General features: G+C 43.8%; 1 protein-coding gene across 2 annotated transcripts in view; it reads right to left on the bottom strand.

Moving 5' to 3' along the window:
* Nucleotides 1-184: 184 nt before the first annotated feature.
* Nucleotides 185-23,304, bottom strand: part of KIAA1324 (KIAA1324 ortholog) — a 58,573-nt gene continuing 35,453 nt past the window's right edge. For both annotated transcript variants that reach the window (XM_015412179.1, XM_015412188.1), the window contains 12 exons: nucleotides 22,935-23,025; nucleotides 21,262-21,367; nucleotides 20,407-20,544; nucleotides 19,552-19,809; nucleotides 18,110-18,283; nucleotides 17,196-17,376; nucleotides 14,052-14,148; nucleotides 12,344-12,442; nucleotides 7,610-7,736; nucleotides 6,936-7,114; nucleotides 4,201-4,366; nucleotides 185-253 (listed from right to left, as the gene is read on the bottom strand). In XM_015412179.1, the coding sequence (XP_015267665.1) occupies nucleotides 185-253; nucleotides 4,201-4,366; nucleotides 6,936-7,114; nucleotides 7,610-7,736; nucleotides 12,344-12,442; nucleotides 14,052-14,148; nucleotides 17,196-17,376; nucleotides 18,110-18,283; nucleotides 19,552-19,809; nucleotides 20,407-20,544; nucleotides 21,262-21,367; nucleotides 22,935-23,025 (1,685 nt within the window). The remainder of the gene's footprint in view (nucleotides 254-4,200; nucleotides 4,367-6,935; nucleotides 7,115-7,609; nucleotides 7,737-12,343; nucleotides 12,443-14,051; nucleotides 14,149-17,195; nucleotides 17,377-18,109; nucleotides 18,284-19,551; nucleotides 19,810-20,406; nucleotides 20,545-21,261; nucleotides 21,368-22,934; nucleotides 23,026-23,304) is intronic.

Here is a 23,304-nt window from a genome sequence, read left to right as displayed (position 1 = left end):
GTTTGGGGTTTTTTTTGGACGGAATGTTAAAATTCGAGGCTTAAAAAAGTACAATAAGAAGTTGAAGTTAAAAGTGTATCCAGTAAGGCCACATGGCAAGTTCATCAAAGTGCAGGTCTTAACCAAGGAGAACACCCAAAGCATCCTGCGGGAAAAGTGTGGGAGTGGGCAATCCACTCTGCTCCTAAAGGTCCATGTCTGTGGTTCCAGATGAGGTCTTCAGCGGAACAGAGTCAAAACCATCAGATGTTCTCTGAAAGGAACATAAAGGGCAGTGTCAATGGAAGAAGGATTCGTGGTCTTCTCTCTGACTTTAGGTCCGATTTACATATGGTGCTGTCAAGGCAAAGAGCTTCTCTGTGGGCGATTTCGCACTAGAGCTGCCTCGCGGCGCAGTCGCCGTTTGCCCCGACACTATTTGTCAATTTCACACCCGAGGCTGCGGGGCTGCATTTGACCCGCGGCTTCGCCCAATTTCCTCCGCAGTTTCGTGATCCTCAAAAACCAGGATCACGAAACTGTGGAGGAAATCGGGCGAAGCCGCGAGTCAAAATGCAGCCCCGCAGCTTCGGGTGTGAAATTGACATATTTGTGTCGGGGCAAACGGCGGCTGCGCCGCGAGGCAGCTCTAGTGCGAAATAGCCCTGTGTGACTTCGCATGGGCTCAGAGTCTCATTTATACTGTGCGGCAGCAACCTATGCAAGGTTGCTATGCCTGCTTAGTCAGCAGGCCAGCACAATGGCCACAGGGGCTGTAGATCTCTGGCGTGCAAGGTAAGTACATGTAACTACTTTGCACAGCTTCTGAAGCCCCTGGAAAGTCAGAAGGGAAGCACTTTACCTCACCAATGTCATGCTTAAAATGGACCGTAATTGGAATCTAATCAGATTATGCTGCATCCATCTATTTAGTAACAAGGCAGAAGCTTGGGTCCTATACTTTTGCTCTGCACACGGGCAATGTGGAGGCTGTGAAGCTTGCTTCTTCTTGTGCTACGCATTCCCATTTGCACAATTTCAATGTTTTTCAATGAACCCAAAGTGTCTAGCCCGAGAGAAAGTGAGCTCCACAGTGGAGAACTTCCCCCACAGTGCCCAGAACAAAGGTACAGGATGCAAGCCACTGTGCAGAGTAGCTCTCAGATAGCTCTGCAAAAACCACCAGCACCCCTCCCTCCAACAGCTGCCTCCAGGCCCCCTCTTCTGAGCATGCTGCAATCCAGTGAGGCCGTTCAACAGCAGCCAACCATCTGCTGCATCGTATCATACCGACAGAACACTTTTGTCAGTTATCTGCAGTGGGAGGGGCAGGGGGCAGCAGCTGAGAAACAGCTAAAAACAGGGTGAAATGTTGTTAAAGTGCAGGGCCTACAGCTACTTTTGAATGTCCTTGCTGGATCTCAGTGCATTCAAAAGAGGCCACTAATGGGGCAAGGCAAGGATTGTCATGAAGTCCTTCAGAAGCCATCCTTCACTCTGTGCTCCATGAGGATTGCATCTGCAGTGAAGATGAGAACTGGTGGGTAGGACCCATCTCACTGGTGGCATTGAGCAGCTGATTCTCTCAGCTTCAGGACCTCATCTGCAAAATGGGGATTACTGAGTGATTGCAAGGATGAAGGAGATGAGTAACTATCAGTATTTGTTTGGAAACTCAGGGAAAGGATAGCCTGAAAATACACATAACCAAAGTAGTGTATTTATAATCCCTAGAGTAAGGGCCCAGAGCATGGAGGTTTTGCTCTGATTTTGTGTCTAACCTGGAACAAGTTCATCTGGAACACAGACACAATGCGGTCCGCAATCACCCAATTTCCATTATTTCTTTCCTCTTTTCTGAGATCATTCCAAAACCTTTTTGACACACTATTTTAGGAAAGGTCATAGTCAAAGCATATATACATGCTGTGTGGATGGGATGATGCACATTTTTTAAGGTATTATCCACATCAGTGCCATTTTCCTTGCCTCAGTCCCCTCCAGCCATCATTTGTCTCCCTCCCCCCCATGCCACTGGAAGGCTTTGAGTTTGTTTATATATTTTTTTAAAAATCAATTGACATATTGATACAGGTTAATGATACAGTGGTATGAAAAAAGCCCCCCAAACCCTCCAGTAGTTCATGGGGAGGGGGAGGAAGGGTGGCTGGGGAGGGAGTGGGAAAAAGGAAGTTCAGAGAAACTATGGGTGGGCCTCTGTTGCTAATGTAAATGCCACTGCACTTGCAGTGGCAACAGAAGAAACACAGACAATCATCACCACGCACAGGGGTCATTTCCTGCAGGAGTGCACAGGAGTGGAGCTCCAGCAGTAAAGAGCCCAGGGGGCGGGCATATGCAACAAGCCCCACCCCCTGCTCCCAGCAGCCCCAGGCCACAAGGAGCAAGAAGCCTCTTTCTTTCCCTCTTTCTTCCCCTATTTCTTTCTTTCTTTCCTTTCTTCTCTCCTTCTTTCCATTTCCCTTCTTATTTCCTTCTCTCCCTCTTTCTTTCCCTCCTTCTTTCCTTCTCTTTTTTCCCTCCTACCTTCCTTCTTACACAGATCTGCGCATCCCCCCTCCCCAACTAGCAATCCAAAACAGTCCAGTGGCACCTTTAAGGCCAAGGTTTATTTAGGTACAAGCTTTCCCTCCTCTGCTAGGGCAGATCTGCTCTTCCACCCCCCCCCCCATAGCTAGCAATCCAAAACAGTCCAGTGGAGCCTGAGCAGTGGCTGTTGCCTTCTGACACACTTCCAGTGATGTCAGGGGGTGTGGTATATGCAAATGTTATGCTAATGAGTTATACTAATGAGCTCCTGCACCTCTTTTTCTACGAAATAACCCCTGACCACACAGATGCAGCCCTGATTCAAACAAAGCAAGTCTGTATACATGAACATTCTCGGATAACTTAGAATGTGACATATGGATCAACAATGGAAGCAACAAGTTTATCTTTGATGGCAAGGAAAAGGGGAAAACTCACGCACACACAGTAAGTTCTTATAATTCATTCTGTGCCTGAAATTTGAATCCATAGGTTCTACTTTGGTTCTCCCAAGAGAGACTCTTTCAGAAAACCAGTGGGCTCTGATTTTTGGTGATGAAACTGACCAAAAGGCAAGCAGGTAATATATTATTCTAAAACTGCACAATAAAACAGCCCCTTGTTCTAGAGACAAGCCAAGCTCAAGGAACCTTCTGTGTCAGATTATGACTTTGAACTTGCAGATGTAATTAATATCCATTAGCATGTCTCCCACACACATTCAGTTTCCTTGCCTTCTCCCTCCCACTTCAAGAAAATGGTGCAGGCAGGAAGCTTAAGCCCCTTTCCCATGGTCCCAGTCTAAATTCACTTCCCACATGTCTGCCCTGTGGGCACTGTAACATGTGACTCAGTTCTGTCACTCAGCTGGTTTGTTATCAGACACAGGGACAAAAGACAATGCCATCTACAGTTAATCTCTATCTACCTGGAAGACTCCTCCTTTTAGTTTATTGAGGACATCCCTACACATAGATTCCTGCCAAGCCTGACTGTGGCTAAGAGAAGCCTACAGGAAGACAAACAGTCACATTAGAAAAGAAGGGGAAAAAACAAGCAGCATACTATTAACTAGAACAACAGTCAGAGCAAATAGAAATACAACAGCACATGCAAGTGGACACTGAGAATGGAGAACACTGACAGGTGTAGCCCAGAGTAAGGATGTCACAGTAGGAATGCATGTAAAATTCAAGACCAGCCTGTAGCAACTGTCCTTCTGGGTGCTCTTCTATACCAAGGATGGTTAACTATAGCTGATGTATTTCTTAGGGGGGAGGGTTCTTCTCACTTTGGCTACTTAGTCTGTCAAGACATTGGTGTGTGTGTGTGTGGGGGGGCTGAGTGAAGAATGAAGCTCTTATTCACTTTCTCCCTCAGCTATAATGTTAAGGCTCACACACACCACAGCATGTGTCAGCTGAGATAATTTCTTACAAGCAGCCCTGAATCAAAGATCAAAAGATTTTGATTACTATTGAAAGATGCATGTCAGCCTTGGAGGGAAGTTGCCTGTTAGGTGGTTTAAGAATATGTTTACTCAAGATACTGCTTTGAGAGTTAAACAAGATTATCTTAGACATCTGTCAGGTTAGATCACTGTTGGGGCCAGTGATCTGGACCCTACTTCCTACTGACACTTATAAAAGGTGGCTCTTGCAGGCAGCTTACCTTAGTAGTGAAAGCCTTTATTTTGCCAAAGAGAGAATTCTTGCTTGTGAATATCAGGTCATCTTCTACATCTTCTCCCTCCATAATGGCACAACTGTCAGCAGCAGGCAGCTCACTATCCTTGGCACTCGAATTCATCACCAGCTTGGAATATTTATACTCTAGCCTGTGAAGATAACAGATAGCTAGAAGGATGGACAGAGGCTGGATCCATCATATGGATACTGCCCCCTGCCAATAATTAGAAAATCTAGAGATGTGATGTTCTACTTGTACCCCTTGAGGAAGCAGAAGTTATTTTCAATCTCTCCCTTTTTATCCTTAATAAATACTGTTTATTCACATTTTGACAAGCTTATGTTCACAACAGGAAGTGTGGGAGAAACATTTTCTCCCAGAGGCTTCTCAGTCAGCATTATCTGGTCCCTGCTTTCCTGGAGCCTCTCCTCCCTTTTCTCCTATTCCTGCTTCTGAGACAGAAACAGCTGGAATACATGGTAGCACTATCACAACTCTGTCTTCTGTTAACAGGTAGCAAGTGGCCTGAGACACTCTTAGGAGTGTAAGAAGTGTTGTAGAGCTTACAACAAAAGAAGAGAGGTATTTTTCTGACATGGTTTTTTTTCCTGCAAGGTGTTAACTGTATCACCTCTTGTTCTATACTGCATCAGAGTATCCTGTCTTTCTCGTGTTCTGGTTTTTTTCCTGGTTCTTTTGGGACCACTCTTACCTGATCTTGTTCTAGCAACTGAATTTGAGTCATGTTTGTTCACATGTGTAATGTTTCCTCTGCTTCTGTTGGTTCCTTCCCAGGCATTGACCAGCAGACCATGACTTGGGACAACCCTTACCTGTGTTCCCTGTGTTCTCTTTTCCCTGCTCTGGTAATGAGGAATTTTTATTTCTTGTGTTAAAGTATCTCTGAATCACTATAAGAAGGCACACCATGCTTGCAGCAATTGGCACTTTTTCTTTCTCTGCCCTGAAAAACAATTCTTCTGCCACAACCATTTGCTTCCTTGCATTTTCAGAGGGCCTGGAGCCTATCACAAAGGCTCCATGGGGATGCCACTTGAGGTAGCACCCCTCTATGCCGCTGATGTGCTAACCGCTCCCCCAAGGTCCGGGGAGAGCGACCGCCATCACCAGTCCACAAACCAGAAGTCCGATATCTGGGAATACTTGTATGGGTTCACCTTCATATTTTAATGTTCCAGGCTTTTTTGCTGTATCTAAAATTCTGTGACGGACTCTTGCATCTGGGACTGTTATTAAAATGTCTCTTGGGAGTGGACAGAGATTTTGAGCTGGAGGGTCCATGCGGTATGCTTGGGTAAGAGTAGGAAAAAAAACACCCTCTTCCAAGGCTAGGCCAGACGCTATGAGGGAAGCCATGAATGCAACTAAGTCCTGATTTTCTTCAGCTTCCTTCCTGATTCCTCTAAATTTAAGGTTCATGGATTTTACCTCAGTTTCTAAGGTGATTAGAGAGTCTCTTTGGGAGTCAGAGGCTTCTTGCAGTGCTTTAATATCTGCCTGATTCACCAGTCTTAGGTCTGCCTTCTGAGCAGTAGTTGTAACAGCAATCCTTATCTATTCAAATTGAGTTTGAGAGGTTAGACATTTTGTCAGAGAGGCTTACCTCCATAGCTTTAAGGTGGTGTAGAATGTCTGCCACAGCTGGAAAGCTCGTTGGGAGCTCCACTGTTTCTGGCGTGGCTGCCATTTTGTTTTTGGTCTGAAGGGCCCTGGGTCGATGAACAGAGCTCTTGAGGTGATCTTTTACAGTATTTCTGGCTGCTGAGGTGGGTTTGGGTTTCAATTTTGTGTTCAATTTTGCCCATTCTTCGTTGTTTTTATATAATTTTCATTGGAGTTGGGCTAGAACAGGACGGGAGGGATCCAGAGTGACAAACTCACACATCTACCATTCCTCACAGCGGTGCCCTGGCCCAAACACAGTTACTTGAAGTGGCTTCTTTTGTAATTTGACTTTTTAATGAGTTTGGGGGTGTTTGTTTTTGATTCTGGTGGAGACTGTCTCAGTGCAGCCCACTTCATTGTTCTTAGCTTATCACAGATATTTATATGACTAAACATTAAGTACTGGCTGCTTCAAAGCAATTGACTAGATGGGTAAGCAATTGACTCCTCTCCATTTACTTGCCATTTATTGATAGGGGAAAAAATTAAAACTAGTTTGTAGCCCTAAATGTCCAACTATTGGGGTAAATCTTTGAGTGAAGGGCATTTCCACAGGGACAATATGGTGATTCTGTGCGTGCCTAGCCCTGCTGCTAGCATTATATCAATACAGTGCATGTGCAACCAAAAGAAAAAACGGGGAGTGGTGGTGCTGTGAGGATGCTGGTGATGACAGCACCCTTGCTCAAAAATCCTGGTTTTTTAGGGCATGTCTGTAAGAAAATAGAAAGATATGGCAACTGGAAAAATGCAAATGGAGTGGAATCCCCATGCTCAATGTGATTCTGATGCTAGCCTAATGACTGGTAAGAAAAGTAGGAATAAGTCATGTATGCGGAGAATCTCTAATATTCATTGGTTTGGACACTTAAATAAAGCTTCCATGTGCTGGGATACTCAAGGTAATCACTCAGTTTAGAAAGGGAAATATGATATATCCCTTTCCTTGGTTAGGATAGGGATAATATGATACAGCTATGAATAAGTACAAGTAACATGCAGGAGGAGGAGGAGGAGGAATTGTGACTCACTTCTGGTTTTTCTTCCAGAAATAGCAAGTCAGGACAGTCAGAAGGACAGCAGCACAGGTCCCCGCTGAGATGCCCACTTTGAGCCAGAAGTCCATGGTCTTGCAGATGCTGACTTTTTGCTCTGGGAGGGAAATGCCACCTGCACACAGCTTTGGCTCTCGCCACACATACGTGGTTCTCTGTAGGAGGAAAAGTAGAGGGATCCTTTTAAAAGTAGCATCTGGAACAGCTGTAGACCAGGAAAGCAGGGCAAACTGGATGAATGCAAAAATGTCATAACGGTAAAACAAAACTGGCAGTGCATTGTTGCTGTAACAGTATTAAAGTATAGTAGTATTGAAACAGACTTTTAATCCTCAACATACTTATCTGGATGAAAGTCATACTAAAAGCAGTGCAACTTCATACGGAGTAAACATGCTTAGGGTCAGATCATAAGACTGCCTTGTGGTAGTAAGTCTTGTAGAAATAATTGTGCTTTCCAGTTTGGTCTCTTGTGCTTTCCAGTTTGGTCTCTCTCTTTCTAGATGCACATTCATGTGTTGACAAACAGGGCTGAAGTAGCAGTCAATGGTTCATTATAACAGTAATGCAATTGTGCATTAAAATGTATATGTAACTCATGGGTCTTGGAGAGAAAAAAGCAATTCACAAAAATGACTTTGAGTCCCTACCTGAATTCCTCCTACACAGGCACTGATGATGGCATGGTAATCATCTGTAGAACAGAGAGGACAGCCTTCAACTGTCTCCCATAAGAAGTAGAAAGTGCACCCATCACAGGTTCCTTCAGGACACTTGCTGTAAGGAAATTATAAGGAGTCATCTTAGATGAATTGAGACCATTGGGCCTACTATCGACATGTCTCAAAACTTAGCTACTGATGAAGAAGTGAGCAGTGACTCACAGAAGGTCATACCCTACCACATATTTTGTTAGTCTTTAAGGTGCTACTGGACTCTTACTCTTTTCTGTGTCAGGTATAGGCTTTTATTCAGGCTAGATTTGAGGGAGTAATACTGCATACAGTTCCTGAACTATGCTACTTGAGACATAACCCAACTAGAAGCAACTTGAAATCCAAAGGTTCCAAGAGGCTCCATCTTCAGAGCATTTATCTGCTTTTCTTCCTGCTCACACAGTACATCTTTGTCTTTTAAAGGGGTAATGAAGCTGTGAAAGGATATGATGTACAGAATGTGAAGAAACTGATATGTCGTAGCGAGTCTCAGAAATATTTATAGTAGATATACTAGGTTTATAAATTTAACAGATGTAACTGTGAGTCTGTGACTCTTAGTAGGAGAAGGATAGGACTCATGATATAGTATGAATGACATTCCAAAACAGGAGCATATTCTTTTACAGGTGAACAAGGGACCTTTGAACAAAATCACAAACACTAGTGAAAGGTGCATACAGATATACTAAAAACCATGACTGGGATTGCTGTGATAATGCCCTTGCAGCATTTTGGTCAGACTTACTATCTTCTGTCCATGATCCAGCTTAAGACAAACTAGTTCTACCCATATGCAGCAACAGCTGACTGTACACAGCTCAGGCTGGCTAGCAACTGTGATGTCACTAAGAAATCCCCCCCACTCAGAGCACTTGTTCAACTTTAAAGATCTTTAGGGGTTTCCATAAAAAGAAAATGCTAAGTGAACTTTTAAGTGACTAACATGCAATCCTATACAGTGTTACAAAGGTCTAAGTCCATCAGTTCCAGTGGGCTTAGACTAGAGTAGAGATGTAAAGGCCAAGAAAAAAATAAACAGAAAAATTTGGGGGGAAGATCTCTCGCCAAGGACTCCCCCCCATTTTTACTGATGGAAAAATTGGGGAATTTGGGAAAACACTGGAAAAAGCTATGCAACATTTTTTATTTGAAATTAGTGAAACACTGCTAGAAGATAGTCGCTAATTCACCATGTATAATATGAAATCTGAGAACTTCTTTTCCATTTTTCCAATGGAGATTTTGGGAAGCTCTGAAAAAAAACATCCTAGGCAACATTTTCTTCTTTTGAAATGAATGAAATGCTTTTTAAGACAGGTTTTTCCTCAATCAACATGTGCATCATTCGATTTTTCAAATGGAAAAATCAGGAAATTGTGGGAAACACTGGAAAAGCTCTACATATTTGAAATAAGTGAAATGTGCTAGGACAGCATGTGGTGCAGCAGTTTGTTGATATCTCTGGTATTAGTACTGCGTATATTTGCAATGTTGCTTATAGAAAACTAAGGCATTAATACTTTTAAATTCCATAAATATACCGATTAACACAATTTCTATGCTATTACACATGACATATTTTATATAATCAAAGCAGCAGGTTTAGGTTTGATAGGAAAGTAAGTGTTGCATACGTTTCAGCTTTCCATCCAAATTTTGTTTCCTTCTGGGGAAAAGGTTTTTTTTTAAAAAACTATGGTTTCAACATTTTTGAACTCTAGACAGGAGTAATACAACATAAGATTACACTATAAATGTACAAGCAATACTTTAAACAATAAAAAAGGTTGACATCCTCTCAGAGGCATGGAAGAAGAACAAAACTGAAATCAGTAATGGAAGGTGATGGAATCTGTCATTTGTAATAATAAGCGAGGAGGAAGAGAGAGAGAGACTCGATTCACAAGAGTGGGGGGGGGAATTAACTCCTTTTTGAACTGAGTTGCCAACAGGCCTAGAGAAAAACTTTCTGTCCCTTTAACAGAGGCTTAATGTGTGGAAATAGGCAGCTGAAGCTTTTCAAGGCAACAGGGAAAATCACATCACCTGGTAAATAACATCTCACATGAACACCCATGAAACTGGATTGGCCCATTAAGGTCAATATGATCTACTCAGACTGGAAGTGGCTCTCCAGGGTCTCAGGTAGAGACCTTTTGCATCACCTACAGTTTGATCCTTTTAACTGGATATCTGAGGATTGAAGTTGGGACCTTTTGCATGCCAAGCAGATGCTCTGCCACTGAGCCACCCCCCCCTCCCCAATCTCATGAAGCCTCTGTTAAAGGGACAGTTTTTTTTCTTTAGACAGTTGCCCATCCCTAAATTTTTAGGTACATCTATGTGTGTTTAAATTAGATAGTAATACACTATATATCCTGTAGCCTGTACATTAGACCTCTGATTTCAGTGACAGTGAGTCTCAATAGGCCTCATCTTCTGTCATTCAATTGCTTCTCTCAAAGGTTTATTTGCCTTTGTTTCAACTTCTGGACTGCTCTAGTTTGGGGCAGATTTCAATTTTTAAAGGGCACACATCATACTGAGACAAATATTTCACAAGCTCTTTAACTCACTTTGGCACAGACAGGCTTCCAGGGGACTTAAGAGGATCACATCTTACTCTGACGGCAGTGGCTCTCCCATTATTACAAGTCTGGGTCACATCATTGGATCTGCAGGTTAAGTAAACATGTTATGCTATGACAAAATCTCTGCCACAGTTTGACAAGGCATACTTGCTTGCACTGCTTTGTGTCCTAAAGAGCTGCAATTGCAGAGTCCATCCTATAAGTAGGCAGAACATCACTTGTGATCTAACCAATCAATCCCATTTTCTGACTTTCTTCCCCACTTCCTTCCTCCTCAGGTGATTCTACAAAACTGATCTGTTGTGGGGGGGATGGCAGGGCCATTTGTAGTCTCTCTGTTGGCAAGTGATGCCCTGTGTCTACTTTCTCTTTCCTATGCATGTGCAAAGTTATTTCCACCAAGCAGTCCTGCTCCTCTGCTTGCCTCCATCCCTGGACTTTTCTGCATGGTTTTTTTTTTTTGGTTCTGGCCCCATACTGCTTTGATTTATCCTGATTTTGGCACACATTTTTGTGCCTTTAGTTTTCCCCCCCCCCCCCAGTCCCCCTCTTAGCCCTTTTAGACCACTTATATCCCAATGTTTGTCTGGAAGCCAATGTTGAGTCAGCTTTTTCCTAGTGAGAAATGTTTCTATTGGTTTTCTTTGTCCTGCCCACTCCCACACACATTCAGCATACTTTTAAAAATGACTGGACTGTTGTCATTGTTAAACCACTCCCCCCGCCCCAGACAGTGATTGCAATTTTTTTTAAAGGCCCTAAAATATCGATATAATGCTGTACTGTAGTAATGATTAGTTCTCTGAATTCCCAACTTTCTTTATATAAAAAGTAAGTCTCTATCTCTTTCTCTCACAGATATATGCCTTTTCCCTTATATCTCCACAACGGAAGTAGCTACAGACCTGAGCTGGGAATTCATCATAACACTACAGTTCTATATCTATATGTCAGGGCCATTTTTAAAAAAGGGGGGGTCGCTGTGATGCCACCAGTAATGACACTGATGATGACAGCACCTTTTCCTTGAATTTTTCATAGAATAATATCTTAGTAATAATATCACGGTTGTTTGTATTGGTTGTTCAACCTCCAAGTCAGGCCTGGAGATCTCACATTATTATTACTGATCTCCACACTACAGAGATCAGCTCTCCTGGAGAAAATGTCAGCCTTCGAGATTAGACTCTGTGGAACTATAACTTGGTGAAGTCCCCCACCACCACCACCAAAGTAGACCCTCCCCAGGCTCTATCCTCATATCTCCAGGAATTTTCTAACCAGAATTGGCAACCCTAGGGGAAAGAAAGTTGTGTTTGTGTGTGGGAGAATAAGTGTGTATGATGATCTCCTGGAAGAAAATAAGGAATGGTCCCCTTCCCATATGATCCTGTGTCTGGCTCTACCTCATGGACCACCATTTGATGTCTGGTTCTGATTAGTGGATTAATCTTGCAAGCCTGACCTACCCCTGCTGTATAAGAAGCTGAGAACTTTCATTTCCCAATGCTGCAGACCAACTGACAGTTCCTGCTTGGCACTCTAACAGTGGCCTAGCTCACACATGAACAAGCTCTAGAAAGCAAGGACTCAAAACTTCCCCATATTGCTGGTGATGCCTGTTGACAGACCAGGGTGTTCCACAGTAAAATGGATAAAGCCTGCCTTTAGCAACCTTGCAGCTTACCTAAAAAAGAATATCACATCTGATAAGCCCACATTCCCAGGAGGGAAGTGGTCAGCAGGAGAAGTTATATTGTCCAGGGTAGACTCTGTTGTTACTCCTGAAAGTTAGAAAAGACAGTGAGGAGGAGCTGCACAGAGACAGGTTCTGCATCTATGTGTGTTTAAATTAGATAGTAATACACTATATATCCTGTAGCCTGTACATTAGACCTCTGATTTCAGTGACAGTGAGTCTCAATAGGCCTCATCTTCTGTCATTCAATTGCTTCTCTCAAAGGTTTATTTGCCTCTGTTTCAACTTCTGGACTGCTCTAGTTTGGGGCAGATTTCAATTTTTAAAGGGCACACATCATACTGAGACAAATATTTCACAAGCTCTTTAACTCACTTTGGCACAGACAGGCTTCCAGGGGACTTAAGAGGATCACATCTTACTCTGACGGCAGTGGCTCTCCCATTATTACAAGTCTGGGTCACATCATTGGATCTGCAGGTTAAGTAAACATGTTATGCTATGACAAAATCTCTGCCACAGTTTGACAAGGCATACTTGCTTGCACTGCTGTGTGTCCTAAAGAGCTGCAATTGCAGAGTCCATCCTATAAGTAGGCAGAACATCACTTGTGATCTAACCAATCAATCCCATTTTCTGACTTTCTTCCCCACTTCCTTCCTCCTCAGGTGATTCTACAAAACTGATCTGTTGTGGGGGGGATGGCAGGGCCATTTGTAGTCTCTCTGTTGGCAAGTGATGCCCTGTGTCTACTTTCTCTTTCCTATGCATGTGCAAAGTTATTTCCACCAAGCAGTCCTGCTCCTCTGCTTGCCTCCATCCCTGGACTTTTCTGCATGGTTTTTTTTTTTTGGTTCTGGCCCCATACTGCTTTGATTTATCCTGATTTTGGCACACATTTTTGTGCCTTTAGTTTTCACTCCCCCCCCCAGTCCCCCTCTTAGCCCTTTTAGACCACTTATATCCCAATGTTTGTCTGTAAGCCAATGCTGAGTCAGCTTTTTCCTAGTGAGAAATGTTTCTATTGGTTTTCTTTGTCCTGCCCACTCCCACACACATTCAGCATACTTTTAAAAATGACTGGACTGTTGTCATTGTTAAACCACTCCCCCCGCCCCAGACAGTGATTGCAATTTTTTTTAAAGGCCCTAAAATATCGATATAATGCTGTACTGTAGTAATGATTAGTTCTCTGAATTCCCAACTTTCTTTATATAAAAAGTAAGTCTCTATCTCTTTCTCTCACAGATATATGCCTTTTCCCTTATATCTCCACAACGGAAGTAGCTACAGACCTGAGCTGGGAATTCATCATAACACTACAGTTCTATATCTATATGTCAGGGCCATTTTTAAAAAAGGGGGGGTCGCTGTGATGCCACCAGTAATGACACTGATGATGACAGCACCTTTTCCTTGAATTTTTCATAGAATAATATCTTAGTAATAATATCACGGTTGTTTGTATTGGTTGTTCAACCTCCAAGTCAGGCCTGGAGATCTCACATTATTATTACTGATCTCCACACTACAGAGATCAGCTCTCCTGGAGAAAATGTCAGCCTTCGAGATTAGACTCTGTGGAACTATAACTTGGTGAAGTCCCCCACCACCACCACCAAAGTAGACCCTCCCCAGGCTCTATCCTCATATCTCCAGGAATTTTCTAACCAGAATTGGCAACCCTAGGGGAAAGAAAGTTGTGTTTGTGTGTGGGAGAATAAGTGTGTAAGATGATCTCCTGGAAGAAAATAAGGAATGGTCCCCTTCCCACATGATCCTGTGTCTGGCTCTACCTCATGGACCACCATTTGATGTCTGGTTCTGATTAGTGGATTAATCTTGCAAGCCTGACCTACCCCTGCTGTATAAGAAGCTGAGAACTTTCATTTCCCAATGCTGCAGACCAACTGACAGTTCCTGCTTGGCTCTCTAGTGACCACAGTGGCCTAGCTCACACATGAACAAGCTCTAGAAAGCAAGGACTCAAAACTTCCCCATATTGCTGGTGATGCCTGTTGACAGACCAGGGTGTTCCACAGTAAAATGGATAAAGCCTGCCTTTAGCAACCTTGCAGCTTACCTAAAAAAGAATATCACATCTGATAAGCCCACATTCCCAGGAGGGAAGTGGTCAGCAGGAGAAGTTATATTGTCCAGGGTAGACTCTGTTGTTACTCCTGAAAGTTAGAAAAGACAGTGAGGAGGAGCTGCACAGAGACAGGTTCTGACCTGTTACCCAGCCTACTTATACCACCTTCCCCAACCCTGGAACATGAATATGAAACAGTTCCCCAATACTGAAACAATGGCACTGGCTTCTTGTTTGACTCTGGGCCAAGTTCAAGGGGCTGGTTTTAGCCTTTATGCTGAAGCAGTTTAGGTCTGGGGTATCTCACTGAACATCTACTCCTACACAGTGTTGCAAGGACTCCCACCGGCAACCTGCTCTTCCCACCTTCCTTTGGGCAACGGGATGGGGGGGGGGGAATAATTGCCAGCTGCCAGCTTCACACATGGAGTGATGTTTTTTCTGGAAGTGATATCATATCATTCTAGGAACTGTCTGAAACTCTAGAGTTTCTGGTAATTCCTAGAGCAACATGATGCCACTTCCAGGTTTTCCCAAGAACTGACGTTACACCACACGCCCTGCCAGTACCACCCCCCCCTGCCCTCATCCACCTGCACATGCTATCCATCTGCTGGCAACCTGCCTCCAGTCCTACATGAACCCCTCCATGTCTTAAGACCAGCTAATGAGGCTCTGCTTAAGGTTCCATTTCACAGCAGGGTTATCAACTCCAGCTCAGAAAATTTCTGGTGATTATGGAGAGGTGCTGGGGGGGGGGAAGAAATCTGAGGAGAGATTTCAACTAGAATCTATGGTATATTTTACAAAATGTGTGTGTCATCTTTCAGCCCAACCAAGGCAACTAACAATTAAAACAAAACATTATAAAAACACATCATTAAAAAGTTCATAAAATTAATTGACTTCCTTACAAATTCAAACCAGAATCAGAGCAGCAAGTAAGATTTCACACAGGGACAGTAGCAGGCTGTGTTATGACGCATGATCTACCTTCAGTTTTAGGGTTACTAGCTCCTGACTTTAAAATATCCGAGGCCTGGGGGTTAAGGCTGCCAAATTCTTGGAGAGAAAAAAGTCCCATCTCCTTAATAGTCTTAACAAGATGCTATTACCTCCATGCCATGAATAGTTTTAGCTGCCCATTTCTACACATTAAGCCTGTATTAAAGGGACAGGCCATTTTTCTCCAGACCTTTGGCTGTTGTTACATGGCCAGGGCCGGCTCCAGGTTTTTTGCACACTAGGCGAGGCTACCTTCTGGTGCCGCCTCCCCCGCACCCCTGCAATTGTGAAGTGCCCCCCCCTGCCGGCGGCCACAAATATGCAAATACCACATGTGCCAGGGAAAATGTGTGGAATCAGAAAGGTGGGGGGAGCCACCCTTCTTGGCTAGTGGCTAGTATCTTAGCTCAGGAAGGATGACTCCAAAGCAAACTAATTTATGCAGTAGCCAAATCGCTCACTCACAACTTTAATTCCAGTAACTCACAAAGCAGAATTTTTGTTCACAGGAATCCACAGCTTAGAGGGAGTATTGTTTGGGACACGACACTTTATACTATAATCCTTCCCTGTGTCTTAAGAAGCAGCCAAATCCAATGCCTGTTTCTCTGTGTTAATGTGAGTTTACTCCCACTTCACAGGACTGTGGTTTTAAATGGATGCAGTGCCATGAGGAGACTACCATACCAGTCATGCTGTATCTGAGAATTGTAGCCCTCCTCCCCATGAAACAGAAGTGACCCCCCCCATCTCAGCAGCACAGTCCTCCTTGTTTCTGAAGAACAAACATTTCCCAGAGTTTTGAGGTGGCAGTCTGACTACAGATACCACCACCACAGAGTTGGGCAGCAATTAAAAAAATTATTTGTGACAGGGATTAAATGAAGAAATAAAATAAGAGGATGTTCAGAGACGCTCTCTCTCACACTCTCTTTCTCTCTCTCTCTCTCTCTCTCTCACACACACACACATACACACAGACACGGGCTGTCTCTGGTGAATTCCTGAAGGGAGCCCCTCCTAAAGCATGGATTTTTGTCCTCTCTGAGAAAGAAAAGAAGAGCCGAATGAACAAGTCTTGTTTGATGGGCTGGGCTGAGGCTAGGAGGAGGGCTCATCCAAAGTTTGCATTCCGCTCTTTCTGCCCCAACACAGAGAGAGAGAAGCCCCTCCTCACCTCCCCCGGGCTCCCTGCCCCAGCTCTGAGGTGCGTTTCCTCACGAGGAGCTAGCTCCCGTGCGCTGCGTGCCCCATGACAGGTGCCTTGCCCTCCGCTGGGGACTGGCTCCCGAGGAAGCCACCTTGGGGCCCCCTTCCCGGCTCCTCCTGAGCACTCACTTTGTCCTCGGCGAAGGGCTCCATCGTGATGGTGTCCTCTCCAGGAGCGCTCATGCCCAGGGCTCCCCCTGCTTGCTGGCTGCAGTGTTGGTTGGCTTCCCCTGCCCCCCCCCCCGCACCAAAATCTAGCTGGGGTGGCTTCTGGGCAGGGGGGTGGGGAGTCCTGGGAGTCAGAGCAGCCAATCCCTGCCCTACTGGAGCAGGCCAAGCCCAGGGGCGCCAAGACAGCCCCGTAGTTGCAACAATTTGCTTTTGGCGAGGGTGGGGCGGCAGGCCAGGGCGCTCTTCCAGGGCGCCGCACCCCTAGGCAAATGTCTAATTTTTTCTATGGGTGGGCCGGCCCTGTACATGGCTACATGAAGCTAAAGGGTGAAAACCAGAAGTTTTAAGCAAATCCAGGAACAGAGCTGAGGACAATAACTGCTTGCTTATTCTTCTTAATGTACTGCTAAATAAATAACAGTTGAAAGAAGAAAAAGCCAACATCATCCTAGCTTTTCCAAACCAGAAAAATCCAGCTGGATGAAGGATGGAGGGTACCAATGGGAAGAGATACCAATTAGTGTGTATATGTGTTGTCTAAAAGGTCATGCCTTTGGACAAAGTACACATGCAGTTCCTGCAATTTGTGTCTAGAGGGTTTGGAAGCTGGACTGAAGGCTGAAGACTGGACTGAAGACTGGAGTGGAGTTAGTTGAATCAGCACCCCCACACACACACACACCAAAGCCTCTTTAGGAAGCAGCTTCAAGCCTCTTTTCAAACTATATGAACAGTCCCTGCTTCTCTCACCTACTAAGCGGTCTGCAAGGCTCACAGGCTGTGAAGACACTATTGTTTTGTAACCCATCATTTCAGAGGGGACAATGATGGATTGGCATACATAGGAGGTAGCTGATTTGGAAGACTCTGCCTCCTTGCCCAGGATCCGGATGTCTGTGACATTGTCTGTGCAGGTAGCCATCTTTCTTCCCTTCAGAAGAAGAAGAACAGAGAGGGAGACAGAGGGAGAGAAAGTCAGATTCGTTAGGAGCCTTTCTTTTCATCCCACTTTTAAAAAAAAGAATCACAGCATCAGCTTCAATCTCCTAAAAAAAATGACAGAGGCACCTGCATCCCAGTAGGGTTGCCAATGCCAACTGCAAGTTGGGAAATTCCTGGCCATTTGAGGGTGGAGTCGAGGGGGGGGGGAGCTTAGGGATGGGAGGGACCTCTGCAGGGTATAATGCCATGGAATCCAGCTTCTAAAGCAGCCATTTTCTCCTGGAAATCCTTTGTAGATCCATGAGATCTCCAGGCCCCATCCAAAGACTGGCAACCCTGTGCTCTTTAGGTGTGAAGCTTTCTAAAATGCTGGCATTTTCAACAGAAGCTTCAAGAAACCCCTTCGTATGTTACAGCTTATGATTCACACATGCACATATTTCAATACATGTCTCATCGTGCAGTTGGACACACACACACACACAAATGTTATGGCAGCCAGAAGTGGAAGGGAGTGACAAAGAAATTCTCAGCAGCTGTGGGACAGCACTGAACTTAACAGCTCTCCAGGCAATAGAAGTAATCCATTTGATGAGGCATTAAAACATTTCATGGCCCTGTGTGGAGCGGCTTCCATTAGGAGACATTTCTTGGATGTCTCAAGGTGGTTGTCAAGACATACAGAGAGGCTTTCGCCTCATATGAATGCCACACATACTTACATGATTGCCACAGAGGCTGATGTTGAAGTGATGAAAATACTTCAGCCCTTTTGAGGTAAAACTTGGGTCCCCTAAAAAGGATGTGGTATTGGCCAAGGCTGAGAAATCATATTCCAGAGTCCTGCCTTCCACGCTGACTGAGAAGTGACAGTCGTTGTAACAGAGAGAATGGATCTGGGAAGAGGAATATTACACAGTTTTGCTTCCTTTCCAAGGACCTGAGAAAGTATCAGTTTCTCCAACAGTTTTTGAAACTCTGTTTACTTTGAGAGTAAAGGACCCCAAACTGGTGGATGATTCTAATGGCAGCCAGGATCAGAACCATACCACTCTGGAATCATGCTTGCCAAATGCACAGTGCAGCCATGGAACCATGTGGATAATTACATCAAACAGACTGTGTGGAGAGGAACCATCCTGTGCCATTTCCATTTTGGCAGTAAGTAACTTTTTTCATATTTCTGAAGAAATATATATTTTTAACAACACTCTGGGTTGTTTTAATAAGGGAAGAGCCCCTTTTGATGTATACTTTCCACGTTTTCAGTCTGAGAAATATGAAGCTGTTAAACTAAAATTAATGCACTATAATTAATTTTTCAATTAAAATCTCATTTTTAGGTATACAAAATATTTATTAAGCAGCTATCATGGATTAGTGCTGTGCACCCTTTTCTCCAATATCTCCCAGAATAGGAATGGCTTACTTACTTTGAAAGTACAACTAATAAAGAGGAAAACTAAAACTGTGTTATGGCCAGTCTGTCTACTGCATACTTTATGTGGCTATTGGCAGAGACAGCCTATGAAACAATGTATGTGAAAAAGATCTGGCTTTAGAACATATGCAAGGGACTTTAAAATAATGTTACCATCCTTTACCATTGTCTCATGTATTCATAACCAGTATTTCAAAGCTCAAGAGTATCTGAATTTTGCAAAACAATTCCTCCTCCTTGGAGTGGACTGGGTTTTGGAATAGCTTATCATCAAGATTAAGACTGTACTTGCACCAGCATGACTTTTTTTGGTGGATGCTTGAGAGCAGCCCATATTTTCCCAAGGTGTTCTGTTGCTCCTCTTCATAGCTGTGCAGTTTGCACCCACAAAGAGAAGCAGCAGAAGCATTCATGAGGAAACCGTTTCATCTGCCATATGAAGCAATGAGCCGGGCTCCTTACTCATGAGTAGATCTGCTGGCTAAGAAGTCTCCGGTTTGTCATTTGAGATGTAGCCTTGTCCAGCCAATAGATCTGCTGCAGCTCTTTATGAGGACAGTTTTATGTGCCCATTAATACACGGCTTTGGACAACAAGACTTGCATGTATTCTAATGTACAGCACTCACTTATTTACAGATTTCGGCCAGTGAACTCTGGTTTAAATCACAACAATAATCTGTTACATCTGAAGAATAATCAACCATAAGGAGGACAACAGCACCTTGTTGGTTTTTGTACCAGGGCCACAAGGGATGCAGGCCTGACTGCCATAGGGCTGGTGAACTTTCAGATAAGTATTTGGTGGGCATGCATAGCAGCCACCAGAGTCTCTGTCAATGTAGTGCCCAGCTGGGCAGGAGGTACAGGATGAGCCCGAAGATTCCAAAGCACACCGGCGGCAGTAAGAAGCAACACCATCTATGGCATTGGTCACGTTGATGGAGTACAGCCTGGCAACATTGTTTGTGTATTTTCTACCCTGAAAGAAAATGGAAATTGTTTTCGTAAGTGCCTTGTAGAGGCAGAAGTGCTTCATAAGCGGGGGGTGGGGGTGGGGGTGCCAGGGAAAGGAAAGTGCTGCAGGGAGGGCCATACATTTTTCACTGTAACCTTCCCCATTTGCAAGACACAGAAACAGCCAAGATTCTTGATGTGGAATCCCTCCATAAAAATGATAACAAAAAACCAGGCTGTGAACAGAAGGTTTCCTAGGAAGTAAGAGTTCCTTACTGCTTCATGGTATGCTGTCCTCTGGAATGCCCATGTGAAGCTCATCGTAGCATTTTTCTCAATGATGTATGTGTAGGACTGCTTTCCCTTAGGGCCAGCCCAGGTCTCCACAGCTGTATCAGTTTTGGAATTCATACCCTGTCAGACAAAGTGGGTAAAGAGCCGGCAATGTGAAAAGTATGCAGATGGAGAGTGATTTCAGCTAAGCATACCTTTATTTAGTTCAGGACAAAGACTGCAAGACACAGAAACAGCCAAGAGTCTTGATGTGGAATCCCTCCATAAAAATGATAACAAAAAAATAGGCTGTGAACAGAAGGTTTCCTAGGAAGTAAGAGTTCCTTACTGCTTCATGGTACGCTGTCCTCTGGAACGCCCATGTGAAGCTCATCGTAGCATTTTTCTCAATGATGTATGTGTAGGACTGCTTTCCCTTAGGGCCAGCCCAGGTCTCCACAGCTGTATCAGTTTTGGAATTCATACCCTGTCAGACAAAGTGGGTAAAGACGCAGGGAATGATTTCTGCTTAAAGAAGTCTTCATAGCAGATGCACAACTATGATACTTTCATAACTTGAGAATGAACTGGGGATGGAGGTGGTCAGGGCATCTTGATCTTTGTAAGTCTCCAAAAACACTACCTGAAAATTAGGGGAGGTAAGACATGAGCTGGGAAGGAAGCGCATAGCCAGAGGAAAGGATGCTGGATTTGGGGAAAGGACTACAGCATCTAAGAGAGAGTTCCATGCATACCCACTGCTGCTCAAGTGGCACTGATGTGGGTTATGGCCAATGCTCCCTCTAAGCTGTTTTTCATAAAATTAGTTAGCACCCCATGCGTATACCTGTAATGTGCTTCAGAGGATGTGAAAGGCAAATATGTTTTTTTTAAGTTGCATATAAATAAGATGACTGTATATGGCCACCACCTAGAACAGTGGAAGCCACAACAGACAAAACTCAAAATGGCATCTGTCAAGGAAAAAAGTGATAGGTTTTGAGTGAAGGGTTCCAAAGGCAAAAACCAGCTAGGAAACGTGCCTTCTTTTTTTTTAATGACATAGCCTGTAGAAGAGGAAGGGCTGTATTCCTTTGACAGCCTGTTTTGTCCCATGGGTAGAAACACAGAATATCAAGGAAAACAAAGCAGGGGGGAAAACCATCTGCTTTGGAAAGAGGAAGAAGTAGCTGGACAAACTTACCACCATGAAATAAAGCTTACAATTCACACTGCAGATAGTTTCAAAGACAAATGTGATTCTTGCTATCTCCTTGTTTTCTGAGTCCTTTGCCACTGATTGTGGGGGGCTAGAAGAGAATAAGCCATACTCAGGTTGAAGTTATTGCTTAAGATGCGGGTGAAAATTTAGTGGAGGACAGTGTGGGAGAACAGGAGCCAATCAGTATACTCTACATCAGCTGGCAAGCTTGATAAGATTAGCATCATAATCAGAAAATTCCCATAAAGTTCTCAGAAGATCATCCCAACTGCAATGGATTTTAAGAGGCCAGGGGTTGTAACCCTAGGGATGCTTGAACACCAGATAAATTTTTGGTCAACCACTTTGGCTGTTTGTAAACAGTTCAAATGTGTTTGTTAGGTTACTTTTCATGTATTCAAACAATGCAGTACAGTATAGTGCAATCAGTAGTGTTTCACATATGCACATTCTCATACAGCCCAATGGAATTCTTACTTCCCCCTCCCCTACAGACCTGTTGTTGCTGCACACCACTCAGCAGCCAATCGTATAAATAAACAGTGAGTAAATCAGTCAAATAAATATTATACTTTTCAAGAAGTCTTATCTTTTCAAGAAGTCTTACTTAAGTTTGCATTATCAACATTATTTCACACATGCACATTTTTGCATAGCCTTGTGGGTGGTGTCGCTGCCGCCTCACATAATTTCATTACCTGACTCAACCATTTGTTCAGATGCCAAAAAAAAAAAAAAGAGGCAAGGAAGTGAAACTCCACCACCACAAGGAAATGAAACTCTACTAGCAGAACTCTAGTGCTGTTCAAGCCAGATGGCAGATTGGCAAGCAGATCAAAAGTTTTGCTCACAGGTGACTGCAACTGCCAAATATGGCATGTTCTTCTATTAAATGTGTTTGCAATTAAGGTCATGACATCCCTAATCAGCACTTCATCTACATGCATGTATTGAAAGTATGCCTACTGCCAATATGTGACAAGATCAAGCATCTTCCCAGTACCTGTGAATGTCTGAAGGGCCTGTTCCAGTATAATCCCTAATTCATCCTCTCTGCTGCTGTGGTGCTCAGAAATTGCTGGGAAAGTCAAATTAGGGATTGTGGAATTAATGTAAGCAGTATGCTTTCATGGGGTGGGGGGACAGGACATTGTCTGAGCACAGTGTTCCACTGCATCCAGGTTCTGTACCTCTCCCTCTCTGAGCGTGCAGCACACCATTTCTGGTCCCTATGACTCCCTTATCTCAACTGCACCACTGCTATTCCAGCATCTGTGCAACCAGCAGTGAGGACAGAATAAGAAAGTGAGTTGGGAATGCTTTCTGGGTGGAAGGGTCAGTCTCTTTCCCAGGCTTTTAGCAGCCTACCATAGTCCACAAAAATCTGCTGTTGATCAAAATTCAATGTATCGGGGCAAAAACTGTGATTATGAGATCAAATAATTTATGTTAACCTTCAGTATGTACCTTCAGAATGGAAATGAAAAACACCAACAAGCCTGACCCAGCTCTATTTGTCTACCAAGATCTCATTTTGTTTTTGTTTTAATTCAAATTAATTACCATCACTCCATAACAGAACTTGAAAACAGTGCAGCTCTCAAGCACATTTTGAAGAAATAGCTTTGATAGCACCAACTCAGGAACAGACTCACCTAAATCCAGGAATTACCAAGGTCAAAATCATGAAGTCATCATCAGAGGCTCCTGCTGCTGTGTAAATGTAGTCGCCAGCCACTTCCCACCCTGAAAAAGCAGGTGAAAGTTAACATTAAGTACATAGCTCCACAAACTTGCATAGTAGGGTTCCCAAGAACCTGGAGAAAAATATTTAACAGAAGCTTAATGTGTGGAAATGGGCAGTGGAAGCTTTTCATGTCACAGAGATAAATACCATCCCATTAAGCCATGTTAATGGAGAAGAATATTTGTTGTCAACCCTAATGCACACCCTCTGAGAGATGCTGGGAAGCCCAAAGGCCTGAAGCCAGACCTAGATGTTATAGGAGATGTGTGGCTGCCATT

The sequence above is a fragment of the Gekko japonicus genome, unplaced genomic scaffold, assembly GCF_001447785.1.
Source record: "Gekko japonicus isolate JY-2015 unplaced genomic scaffold, Gekko_japonicus_V1.1 scaffold697, whole genome shotgun sequence".
In the NCBI taxonomy this organism is placed as follows: Eukaryota; Metazoa; Chordata; class Lepidosauria; order Squamata; family Gekkonidae; genus Gekko; species Gekko japonicus.
Note: the sequence above shows the minus strand (reverse complement) of the source record. Positions and strands in the feature narration are given on the sequence as shown.